The 12,737-nt window shown below is 37.6% G+C and overlaps 1 protein-coding gene across 3 annotated transcripts in view; it reads left to right on the top strand.

Annotated features, from left to right (window-relative positions):
- Positions 1-12,737, top strand: part of ECA3 (endoplasmic reticulum-type calcium-transporting ATPase 3) — a 116,495-nt gene that overhangs the window by 87,397 nt on the left and 16,361 nt on the right. For all 3 annotated transcript variants that reach the window (XM_010274839.3, XM_088887456.1, XM_010274846.3), the window contains one exon: positions 6,812-6,960. In XM_010274839.3, the coding sequence (XP_010273141.1) occupies positions 6,812-6,960 (149 nt within the window). The remainder of the gene's footprint in view (positions 1-6,811; positions 6,961-12,737) is intronic.

The raw sequence follows: 12,737 nt of genomic DNA, 5'->3' as shown, positions 1-12,737 counted from the left end.
GATTATGTGAAATCATTGCTCCACATGTTAGATTACCTTCATATTTCTTGATATTCCTACCAAGGTAGTGGATCCTAGAGGTGGTCTCCATTTTATCATATGATAGAGGGTAGTTTATGTATCACTTGGGGTAGCAACAAACAGTCTGCACTCACTAGGTAATTTCATCTTTCATTTGAACAATAGAATGTCTATGTTTTATTGGAGAGTTGCAAAAAAGTGTTGTGATCATGTGGTGTAATTGAAATCAAACACCTAGGCGTGCACTCAATGGGTGATTTCGTTTTTCTTTTGATTGATAGCATTTTAGTGTTTTATTGAAAGGTCACAAAAATGTATTGTCACCATGTGAACACATCACAACACATGTTAGGCTATGTTGTCATTCCTTGATTGTCATAGTACGGTAGTAGACCTTAAAGGTCTTTATTTTTTCATATGTTAATTTTCGTATGATTCCAGGTAGGAAAAAGGCAGGCACTCATTGGGTGATTTGATTTTTCATTTGATTGCCAGCATCTTTGTGTTTTATTGTAGGGTTGCAAGAAAGCGTTGTGATCATATGAACTGTTGGTGGAAATTTTTTTTTCATATAATTTCAAACATAACATAATTCACCCAATTAGACTAATAACTGGGTTTTTTGTTATTTTTTGGAGAAAAAGGTAAGGTAAATTTTATTGATATGAAATCCTAGTACAAAGCCCCCCCCCCCCCCCCCCCCCCCCCCGAAAGTAAAACACCCTTGTAGGGGAAACAGCCCAAACAGAACAAGATTACAGATGCCATAGGCTTAGAATTCAGCCTAGCCCCCAACTTAGAGGCCTGAATCCCCCTTTGAAGCCAAGACCCAAGAAATCAGCTTTCCAAAAGAAATAGATATCAGGTCCTCCGGATCCTTGTATATATTCTGGAATAATATTTTGTTCCTTTCTGCCCAAATGGTGCTGATGACTGCAGCCGGAATGGACATCCACACAGCTGAAGCGAGCCTTGAGAATCCCTGTAACCCCCAGTTCCACAGCATCTCCTTCACTGAAGTTGGCATAGTCCAAGCAAGACTCACCTAACAGAGAAAATGATTCCAAATTCTAGCAGGGATAGAGCAGTGCAGAAACAGATGGTTGTTATCTTCCACTTCTTGACCACACAACACACAGCTCTGATCCTGAAGCTGAACCCCTCTCTTATATAGGTGGGCTTTAGTTAAACACCTGTCTAGAGCTGCAGTCCACACCAGAGCATTGATTTTTGAGGGAGATGTTGGATTCCAGATTCTTGGAGCATGTCTTTGAAATACTTACCGTCAGGTGAGTGGCAAGTGACTGGACTGAGAAGAGACCATCTGTACTCCAGTGATTTAAAAGGCATGCCTAGGTGCACAGGCGAGGGGCGTGCCTTGTTCGGGCTTTCCTTGAGGGGCGTGCTAGCGACTCATAGAATCAAGAATGCAATATGTTTTACATTACATTAACTACTTGAAGCAATGCAATTAAGGAAAAAAAAGAGATTGTGGGTTTTACATGCTTGAAAATGCTTTATATGTTTGCTTTTATTTTTAAATTTTCATTTGAATACACTTTACATGTTATGTTTATGTATTTTAATTTTAGATAATAGGTTTTTTAAATAATTTATTTTAAAATTTAAGTTTATATTTTTATTAACATTATGTTTAATATTTTTTAATTTTTTGCATTTTTTTTAATTTTTTGGCATTTTTTTGGAATTTTCTGACTTTTTTTTTGTAATTTTGCGCCTTTCTTAAAACATTCAGCAATCACTGCATCTTGGTGCTCAGCTAACTGAAATAATTGTGGGAATAACTCTGATAGAGGAGTATTTCCACACCAAGGATCTTTCCAAAAGGACAGCCTGTCACCCTTCTCAAGGTTGGGGCTTAAGCCTCAGCTGAAAATGGGGAGAATGTCCATTATTTTCCTCCATACAGAGCAGCCTAAGGAGGGGAGAGAAGAAGTGGTAATCCAGTCTCCTCTATCTGTGTTGCATTTAATTGCCATTAACTTCCTCCACCAGTTGTTTCTTTCCAACCTGAACCTCCAGATCCACTTCCCAAGAAGAGCCTCATTAAAATCCTCATTCGCCTAATACCCAATCCTCCTTTAACTTTCAGACAGCATACCTTATCCCAATTCACCAAGTGGATTTTCTTCCTGTCCTCCTCCCAACCTTTCCATAAAAAGTCCCTTTGCAGCCTCTCAATTCTTTGGGCCCCTTTACTTGGAATTGGAAATTAGGAGAGATAGAATGCAGGCAGATTGGATAAGGAGCTTTTTAAAAGGGTGATTCTGCCCCCCAAGGACTAGTATTTAGCCTTCCAAACTGCCAATTTCTTTTCCAACTGTTCTGAAACTGGTTCCCAGATACTGAAGTGCATTTTGCTCCTGGAGGGAGTCCCAAATACTTTGTTGGAAGGAACCCATCCTGACAAGCTAATCTCTCTGCCAAATCCTCTACATTTTCCACTTTTCCCACAGGGATCAAACAGCTCTTGCTCCAATTAACTTTCGGCCCTGTCACTAATTCAAACCAGCTGAGAACTCCCACTAATAGATCTAGGTGATCTCCATTAGCTTCCATAAAGCATAAAGTGTCATCTACAAATTGCAGTACCTGAACATTCTCCCCTCCGGGAACCACCTCAAAACCCTTCCACCACCCTCCTCCCCTGTTTTTTGAATGAAAATAGTAAGTATTTCCATCACAGAAATGAACAATTGAGGTGAGAAAGGGTTTCCCTGTCTAAGCCCCTTAGAATTTTTGAAAAAGCCCACTGATTAGCCATTTAGGATGACTGAAAATTTGAGAGAGGTGACACATGCTTTTATCCAATTCCTCCATTTTTGCCCAAAATTCATTTTATCCAACATGAAGTCCAAACATCTCCAATTGACATTGTCATAAGCCTTCTCAAGATCAAGTTTACAGATCAGGCCCGGATTGTCCTCCCTTAACCTTGAATCAATTAATTCATTTGCTACCAAGACACTGTCCAACATTTGGCAACCGGGGACAAACGCAAACTGATTTTGAGATATCACATTAGGCAATACCTTTTTCAACCTCTTTGCTAAAACCTTGGCCAGAATTTTATAGAAGCTGTTCAGGAGGCTAATAGGTCTGAAATCCTTCAAGTTTGTAGTTCCTTCAACTTTGAGGAGCAAAGAGATGAACGTGGCATTTAAGCTTCTTTCCAATGAGGTGTTCCTATGGAACTCTTGGAAAACCTGCATCACAACTGGTTTAACCACTTTCCAACAGCTTTTGTAAAATAAATTGGTAAGCCCATCCGGACCCGGGGATTTTTCTGAATCAAGATTCTTTTTCACTTGCCAAACTTCCTCTTCAGAAAAAGGGGCTTCCAAGCATCTTTGTTGCTCAGAAATTCTTTTGAAATTAACTTTTTTTTCATTCTTCCTTAAAGAGATTCGAGAAGAAGTTTATAACCATTCTTTTCTTGTCTCGCCAAGATTCCAAACCTCTCCATCAAGCTCAAACTTTTCTATACTATATTTACTCTAGAATTTATGTCCCCAACCTTGAGCCATTTCACCTTTGCCCTTTGCCTCCATTTCAGATCATCCTTGTAGGCTAAATTATCTAGGAGTAGTTTCACTGACAGCCTTCTTTTCTTTTCTTCCTCTGAAATGGGACGTCTTTCCTCTGTTCTATCTATCTCTTTGATTTCCTCAAGACACCTCTTCTTTTCTTTCTCTGACTTGTTCCAATTTTCTGCCTTCCAAGATTTCAAAGATTCCTTGATTGCACCCAATTTCTTTGCTAATATATAAGAGCTTGTTCCAACCACCTGAGATTCAGTCCAAGTGTTTTTTTGTTTTAAAAAGGTACAAAGTCTTCTTATTCAAACTAGGCATGCTCAAATTTAAAGCTTAACTTTCTTCAGGCTTGCCCACCACAAAGTAGTTGAAGAGGGGAGTGGTCTGAAATTGACCTTGGCAAAGCCAGTTGTTTCAGGTTTTGAAATAGGTCTTCCCACCCCGGGGACACCAAAAATCTATCAAGTTTGACTAGGATAAGATTATCTTGGTTGTTTGTCCACGTAAATTGAGCCCCTGATAGAGGAAGGTCTATTAGTTCAAATTGATTCACAAAGTTTGCAAATCGCCTCCTGTCTCTAGCTCCATTTCTACCTCCATTTCTGTCTTCCATAAATCTAGTGACATTGAAGTCTCCCCCTACGACCCAAGGAATTGTGGAAGACCCTTTTGCTTCTGATAAATCCTTCCAAAGCCTTTCCCTTTCTTCATTTAATGTTGGACCATAAACATTAGTAAATAAACCCCTCACTCCCCCCATCCCACTCTAATTCAACTGAAATAGAGAATTCACCAACATGGGAGTCAATCAACTTGCATTTCGATCTATCCCAGATACTCCTGATTGTTTCAGATTTCACCACTTCCAATTTGGATTCTTGCAAGAAAACCAACTCTGACCCCCATCTCTTCAACAAGTCGCACACCACCAACCTTCTTCTCCCCGACCCTAAACCCCTCACATTCCAAGACAAAATTTTTAACTCCATAAAGATAAGAACCCTCCCCCCTTTTTGCCCTGAGCTTCTTTTCACTTTGAATTTGTCTTACATGTTTTGCTTATATATTCTTATTTAAGCCAATAAGAATTTTAATAATTTAGTTTCTTTAAAATTAAGGCTTTCCAAAATTTTTATGTATTTTGTTTATATATATATATTATATGATCTGCAATAAGAACTGAAAATTTTATTAAGATATACTAAATCTTGATAGTACAATGGGTCAGATCTAATCCCCAAAAATTACAATTGCGCCCAAAACAATTGTTGCCTATATACCCCTTGTTTTGCTAGAGTATCATCCATCCCATTTGCAATCCTTCTTACCCAATTGAATGTATTCAGCATGTGTGATGTTTTCTAATTCCCTAAATTCATGCTTATAGATCCATGGCATGATCTGTTTATTCTTGGCCCAAGAATTTTGTTTTTATCTTTTATTGAATTTTCAAGAATTTGCTCCTTGCTTCGTTTGGGTGCACACCTCTCCTTATCCCCTACGCTTTTCTTATGCCTCCCACTTTTAAAACACTGGAGAATGATTCCTTTTACTATTATATGCCTGGAAGTACTCTTAACTTTTTTAAATCCAGAAGTCAAAACAAAAAATATGTCTAAGGGACTACAGGCCTTTACAACTCCTTTGGTCTCCTTGAATGTCAAACTTTTCCTTTGACTCAAAACTGATCAAGTCACAATATACCAGCTTCATTATGAGAATATTAGAGCCCCTTATCCAATTATTGCAGAGCTTCAAGAATCTATGAGTTCAATTCTTTATATAAACTAGTAAGTGTGCATGTGCTTGCACGTGGCAATTCCAGATGATGATAATGATAGTAATAATGTATCCTCCACAATTTTTTATAAATATGTATTTTTTTATTTTGTTTTTTATTATTAATCGGATGCAAATTGCAAAATCGAAATCTAATTACATAAACACCTCATCCAAATATGTGATAATTGGATTTAGTTGTGAAGTTTCAAATATCATTGATAGGTCTACCTGCCTCGCTAGATTCTTCTTTTTGTAATGATTTATCTTTTTGGTGTATCTTTTTTTGTTCATTTATCAAAAAAAAATGTAAGATTTAAATAGAGGGGAATGATGTGAGCAGTAGTAGTTCAATTTACAATTTAAACATCACAATTAAATAGGGACCAAATCCAAAAATGAGTATTTTATTCAAAAGAAAGTTCCACAATCTTTTTTATATTTTTAATATTAGTGTAAATATAGAATTATAGATGTGTTCAATTTTTTCCTTTTTTTTTTATTTCTATGTAGAAATAATTTTGATGTTACACTTACTTTTTGTTAATATGATATTATATATGTGCCTGAATATTTTTTCTTTTTACAAAATTTATGTATTTTTTTCATTTTTATATTTTATTAATTTTTATTATTTATTTATGACATTAAATGTTAACACATTTGACCCAAAAGTTGAACTATTGATTTTTGTCAAACAGTAAAATAATTTCATTTTTGGTTAGTTCTAAATTATGTATTTCATTTTCATTATCAATAAAAATAATTATTGTTTATTACACTTATTCTTTTAATTTGATTGATAAAAATATCATAAATGTGTCTAATTTTTTCTACATTTTTGTAATTTTCTATATTTCTTCCTATTTTAAAAATTTTATTACCTAACTATGACTTCTTAGGTTGATCAATTTGATTCGGATGGTTGAATTTCTTAGCCACCACTTGGACAAAGAATGGTTTTGTCTTTTTAGTCAGTTTTAAAATATATGGGTTTATGTTGTTAAAAATATTGACATAGATCTAATTAGTAGCAGTTATTAGTAAAAAATAACTTAAATATAGGATTTAATAAGAGAAAATGGGAGTTAATAATTTAAGTATAAGACTTAATGAGAGGGGATTAAATGAGGTGGGAAGTTATAATTGAAGTTACATTTTCAGCCCTTACCATTAAAGATGAACTAAATACACAATTATGGGCATTTTAGTAATCATAAAAGTTGACATTAAAGCTGTAATAAAATGACTTTTATACCCTTTCTCAAACAAAGAAGTAGAGGGTAATTTTAGTCCAAAAAAAGTTTCACATTGCATTCCCACTTTTATATATAGTATAGATTAGATGTTCTTAGTTCTGACAATTTGAAAGTTTCATTTAACATGATTATCCTTTGGGTATTTTCTTTGTGCCCAAATAGACGAGCTAGTTGATGTTTGTTCTATAATCGCAGATGAACTTTGACACTTGTTCAACAAGGAACACAACATATCCATGCAGTGTATTTGATGATCGACATCCATCAACTGTAGCAATGACAGTGCTGGTCGTAGTTGAGATGTTCAATGCTCTGAATAACCTTAGTGAAAACCAATCTCTTCTGTAAGTACTAATTATATACGAATTTATGTATCCATACTTGTTCAAGGATTTTTTTTTTTTTTTGATTACTTGATAACGATTTTTATTGATGTGTGGAATAGAATAGTTAACATATACAAGGTAATTTGTGCCGAGTGCCTCATAAATCCAATTGGCTAGCCCATCTCACTACTCCAAGATAAGCCCTTTCCTTTGATTACATGTCTCGTGTTTCCATTTGCCTATGAGTGGATCCTAGATACAATAATACATTCAGTCCCTGCTAGCCCCCATCTATCTAGTGCATCCACCATGTCATTTGATAATCTCTGTATCCATGTGAAAGTAGCTTTCAACTCCCTTGCTAGGATATCTTCTCTCAAATTCATTACATGTCTTGTTGCTTAGGGATTTCTTTTCAGAATTTGATACCATTCATAGTGACTAAGATAGTTCAAAATGTTCTCTTTTAGAGCTTCACATTTGATGCTTTCCTTATTATCATTTAGGCCACAAGAATACCTCAAAAATATGTTGTTAAAATATGATTGCAGTTGACAGCAAGATTGATGGCTGAACCTAGTTTAGGTTAGATTTCAGCACAGAAATGAAAAGAAAAAACCAGAATATAGAGAGAAGAGAGAGCACAGAGAAAGGGAGAGAACAAGGGGAGCAGAAAAGAAAGTGCTGTCGCCCCACTCAATGCTATTTATATGAGCAAAAAATAAAAGAGTACAATGACAGAAATGCCCTGCCGCCTATAACAGAGAACATAAACACTGCTTAACAGAAAATAAGTAACATAAATAAAAACAATAAAAAATATTGTGGGGATCACCATCAAGTTTGATCTACTGTATTTCTACAATTGCTTTAGTCAATTTAGACTAGTCTTGTTTTGTGGGTAGTCATGATTTTCATATTATGGCATAACTTTGTTGTGAGGGATTTAGTTTTATTCAATTTGATTTTCTTATTATAGAATTTGCTTTTACCAGGACCATACATGAGTTTATTAGGCTTTTCTCTTTCTTTCTTTGCCAAGAAAACCTTAACTGGATGCAAGGTGCCAACCAGCTGGTTGGTAAGGTCTCCTGCTGGTCATAATGGAGACTTGGGATCGAATCCCGCCTGCACCTGGGTTCAGGGGGTTATGGGTTGGGGATGGGCTAACCCCCCCCCCCCCAATATACTGTAATTTCATTTTCTTGTAGCGACAGATTGCAGCCTAGAGCAGTATAGAAGATCATTAAACTGTACTTTCATACTTTTGTTCATGAAAAGTTCATTATCCTCGAGCTCTGTTCCTAGATACTGAACTTTTCTTTTCTTTTTTATCTTTTTTTTTTTTTTGCTATAATTTTTTCTTTTTTGGATGCCTGTTTGTGGGTGGACAGTTTGGCAGGGCCAAAAGCTTAACTCATTAGATTAGTGAATTAAAATCCATGTCTTCCTAAGGACTGCATAGAACTTGTAGGCAATAATGGTTCAATACTTCAATATACATTTTACCATGTGCAAATGGGAAATTTTAAGTCCTTTCTTTGCTGACCAAAAAAGAGGAACTTTAAAAGTTTTTCATAGAAGTCAGTTTAATTTGAGGAAGATAGGAAAAGTTTAAAATTTATTATATGAACATAAAATTTAGTTACCAAACTTCAGGACAACCCTTCATATTCAACAAATAATGGGTTTTCAGTAATACAATATAACATCTGACAAAATGGAAGTTTAGTAATCGTGAAAACCAAATATTATAATTGTTAATATGGTTATTTATGTTTAAAGTGTTAGGATACAGTCAGCAGGTGACCCATTGCACATCCCTACCCCACAATGTCTCCACATTTCTGTTAATTATATTTATTCAACTTTGGAGGGGCCAAGAAGCATAGAAAGGATTAAAAACTAAAGGCATTAATCATCACTTCTCTACAAGTTATGCAATGTAGAAACCAATCAAAGAAACAAAAAGGAGATTCAATAATAATAATAATAATAAGGAACAAAATGAACTTGCAATGGCTCCTTAATACTGCACAAATCAAATTAGCCCAAAACAGTTCTAGTATGACCTGTATACTCAACTCAATAAAGCCTTGCCCCATTCTGCTCTGTTTGGTGGCATATTATTAAATTTTAGGTCCTCAAAACATTTTCTTCATACTTCAACCCATGTCCTTTTTGGTCTTCTCCTAGCTCTTGTGGACCCAAATAAAAGAAATTATAGGAACTGGCAAAAAAATACTGATTTACTAATTTTGAAACAAGAATGCTTAAAAGCAATACCAGGGGTGCATCTCCCAATTTTTTTAGTCTTACTTGACTTTTGGACAGACTGAAATTGGTTGGCACACCCTAGCATGAAATTTAAAACTATAGGGTGGGTGGTACATCCTTTAAGTTAATGAACATTGTTAGAATGTTAGAGTGATGTTCGGCTGATAAGAGTTCTTATTAGCCCATTCTTATGTTTAACTTATCTTGTAACTGGGCTTGTGTTAATGGGCCTAATCCTGTTTAATGATTTAAGTCATCTGGGTGTCTCATCACTAATCAGGGGCATCCCAGTAATTTCTTGTACCTTGTTCTATATTCATCTATAAATAAAGGACTGGTTGACTGGCAAGTATAGTTCGACATTTCAGCATCTCTTCTTCTTCTCCTCTTCTCTGCTACTTCGACTACAGTGGTTCAGCTTTCATGGTATCAGAGCATTGAGCACCTTCCTGGTTACTGCCGACGCCATCTCATCTTTCTTGCTGTATTTCATCTTTTTTTATCTGGGTTGCTGCTGTGAAACCCTAGGGTTGCAGGAGAACAACACAAGGTTCGACCTAGGGTTTTCCTTGGTTGTAGGGCGCAAGGGAGGTAAGACCCTGAAGCTGGAGTCCTACTAGTTTCTAGTAGTTAGCAGCTATTCGGCTGCTAAGAAGAGGTCTGTATAAGACAGACCTAGTTGAGGACTGATTTCAGCAGTCCTAGTGTTGTTTGTAAGGAGGGGAACTCCCTTTACAGTAGCAGTACTCGAAGTTCAAGTGGAGTCGACATAGCACAGGTCGGTTACCAGCCCAGAACTTTTTTTTGCTGCTGTAACAGAGCTGTTTCAGAACTGTGACAGTCTCGGCAAGTCTGAAACTGTGTTGCGAGCTGTCAGGACCTGCTGAGGTTACTTCGGCCAATCAGAACCTGCATTAGAACTGGTTCAGAAAAACCTTTACAGAACTGTGGTGACTTCAGTTACAGAATTTTTTTTTCCTTGCCTCTGTACCCGAACTGGTTTAGTCCAAGTGAAGAGCCTATCTGGTGTGCTATCAGCACTGTGAACTCTGTGACTCTTCGGCCAGCCCTAACCAGAACCACCAACAGTACTATGAACTACTTCTTGACCGAAGTTAAGATGTCATCACTATCCAGTGAAGTTTCTTCTAAAGATAACAGACCTGTTATAAGGTCCTCAAACCTGGAGAATCCTAATCTGCATAGCTTGCAGATTACAAGTGTGCTATTGGATGAGTATAATTTTAGAGAGTGGTCTATCTCAGCAAGACTGTTTATTACCTCTCGTGACCTCACAAGCTATTTGGATGGAGATAAAAAGGAACCAGAAATCAGCAGCCCTGAATACACTGTGTGGCGCAAGGAAAATGCCACAGTTATGTCTTGGTTGCTGGCCTCCATGACTCCTCGGGTGGCCAGAACTGTTCATCATTTTCCTACAGCCACTAAAATCTGGGAGAAAGTATCTAAGACATATGGCCAAAAGAAGAATAATGCTAGAATCTACAGACTGAACCAAGACATTGCAGCCCTACGGCAAGGAGACATGTCTGTGGCAACATACTTTGCAACACTAGAAGGTCTCTGGGAAGAGCTTGACCATCACATGATTTTGGATTGGGAAAATGCCAGGGATAAGGAGAGGCATGATAAGCAGATTGAGGGCAGAGCCTTCAAGTTTCTGGCGGGTCTTGACCCTGTATATGAAGGTATAAGGTCACAGATTCTAGGGAGAGAGGAATTACCTGAGCTTCACCATGTCTACTACCTGGTGAGGAATGAAGAAGGAGAAAGGAGATGCAAGTTGACTCCCAGACACAGTCAACAGAACTACCTGGAGAACATTCAGCCTTAGTCTCCACTAAGGGGAATAGATTTTTAGACAAAAAGTCCCTCAAGTGTACACATTGTGGTGGTGAGAAACACACAAAGGAGAAATGTTGGGTCTTGTACCCTCATCTGAAGCCAGCTGCTCTGAGAAAGGACAAAAGGCAACATAAGGGCCACACAGCAAGTGGGAATCTTGCCACCAACAACAGTAGTGACAACTCACAGAGTATTCAAACAGTGTCATCTTCCACCGCAAGGCAGGCTGCCGACTCCTCTGGACCAAGTACCTTGGGCTTCACAGCTAGTGAGGTAGAGGTTCTCAGTCGGGCATTAGCCCAGAACAATTCTTTAGCTTCCACCTCTCTTGCCAAATCAGGTACAGCCTCTGCATTTAGTGCATCTAGTTCCAATAATTCTACCTCTTGGGTGATTGATTCCGGAGCCACTGACCATATGACACATATGTCCTCCTTATTCTCCACATATTATTTGTTGTCTGGCCAGGATAAGATGAGAGTAGCTGATGGGTCCCTCTCCACCATCTCTGGAAAGGGGGTGGTTGACCTAAGCAAGGATCTCTCTCTTAAATCAGTCCTACATGTTCCTAGTCTTACCTCAAACCTGTTGTCTGTTTCAAAGCTTACAAAAAACTTGAACTGCAGTATAACTTTCTTTCCTTCTCATTGTGTCTTCCAGGATAGACTGACGAGGAGAATGATTGGGAGTGGTCATGAGTATGGGGGCCTCTACTATTTTGATGAAGATGTCAGCTCAGCCATGCAAGCTTCTACTACTAGTCCGGAAAGTGTGGAGTCAATAGCTAGGCTGCACTTGTGGCATGCTAGGCTAGGTCATTTGTCCTTTTCTTCCTTAGCAATGTTGTTTCCCGAATTATGTAAGGGCATTCCGAGTCAGAGTTTAATTTGTGATGTGTGTCAAATGTCAAAACAATGTAGATCAATGTATCCAATTTCTAATAATGAAATTCAAGCCCCTTTTGACTTGGTTCATTCTGATGTTTGGGGTCCTTCACCCATTGTTTCCATTGATGGCTTCCGTTACTTCATCAGTTTTATTGACCATTATTCTCGGTGCACTTGGATTTATCTGTTGAAAGGACGTGAAGAAGTTCCCCGGATAACTATGATGTTTTGCAAGATGGTTGAAACACAATTTGATAAAAAGATCAAGCAATTCCGTTCAGACAATGCAGCTGAATACTTTGAAAGATCCCTGCACTCATTCATGGAAGATGCAGGCATGTTACATCAATCATCATGTGCTTACACCCCTCAGCAAAATGGGGTCGCTGAGCGCAAGAACAGGCATCTATTGGAGACAGCTCGAGCCCTTCTTTTCCAGCACAATGTGCCCAAGCAATATTGGTCTCAAGCTGTTCTCACTGCATCATACCTGATAAATCGGATGCCATCTAAGGTATTGGGTATGAAGACCCCTTTCTCTGTTTTGTGTCCCACTCTTCCAGAATTTCCTCTTCCCCCGCGGGTTTTTGGTTGTACATGCTTCATACATGTGAAAGATCCAAAGAAGACCAAACTGGATCCTAAGGCTACAAAGGGAATATTTTTGGGGTATTCTCCTACGCAGAAGGGGTATAAGTGTTATGATCCTGTCTCCAAGAAAAAATATGTCACCAGGGATGTAGTCTTTTTTGAGTCTCAACCCTA

Source organism: Nelumbo nucifera, chromosome 5 (genome assembly GCF_055504915.1).
Source record: "Nelumbo nucifera cultivar China Antique chromosome 5, China Antique-T2T, whole genome shotgun sequence".
Lineage (NCBI taxonomy): Eukaryota > Viridiplantae > Streptophyta > Magnoliopsida > Proteales > Nelumbonaceae > Nelumbo > Nelumbo nucifera.
This window is presented reverse-complemented; position numbering and strand designations above follow the sequence as displayed.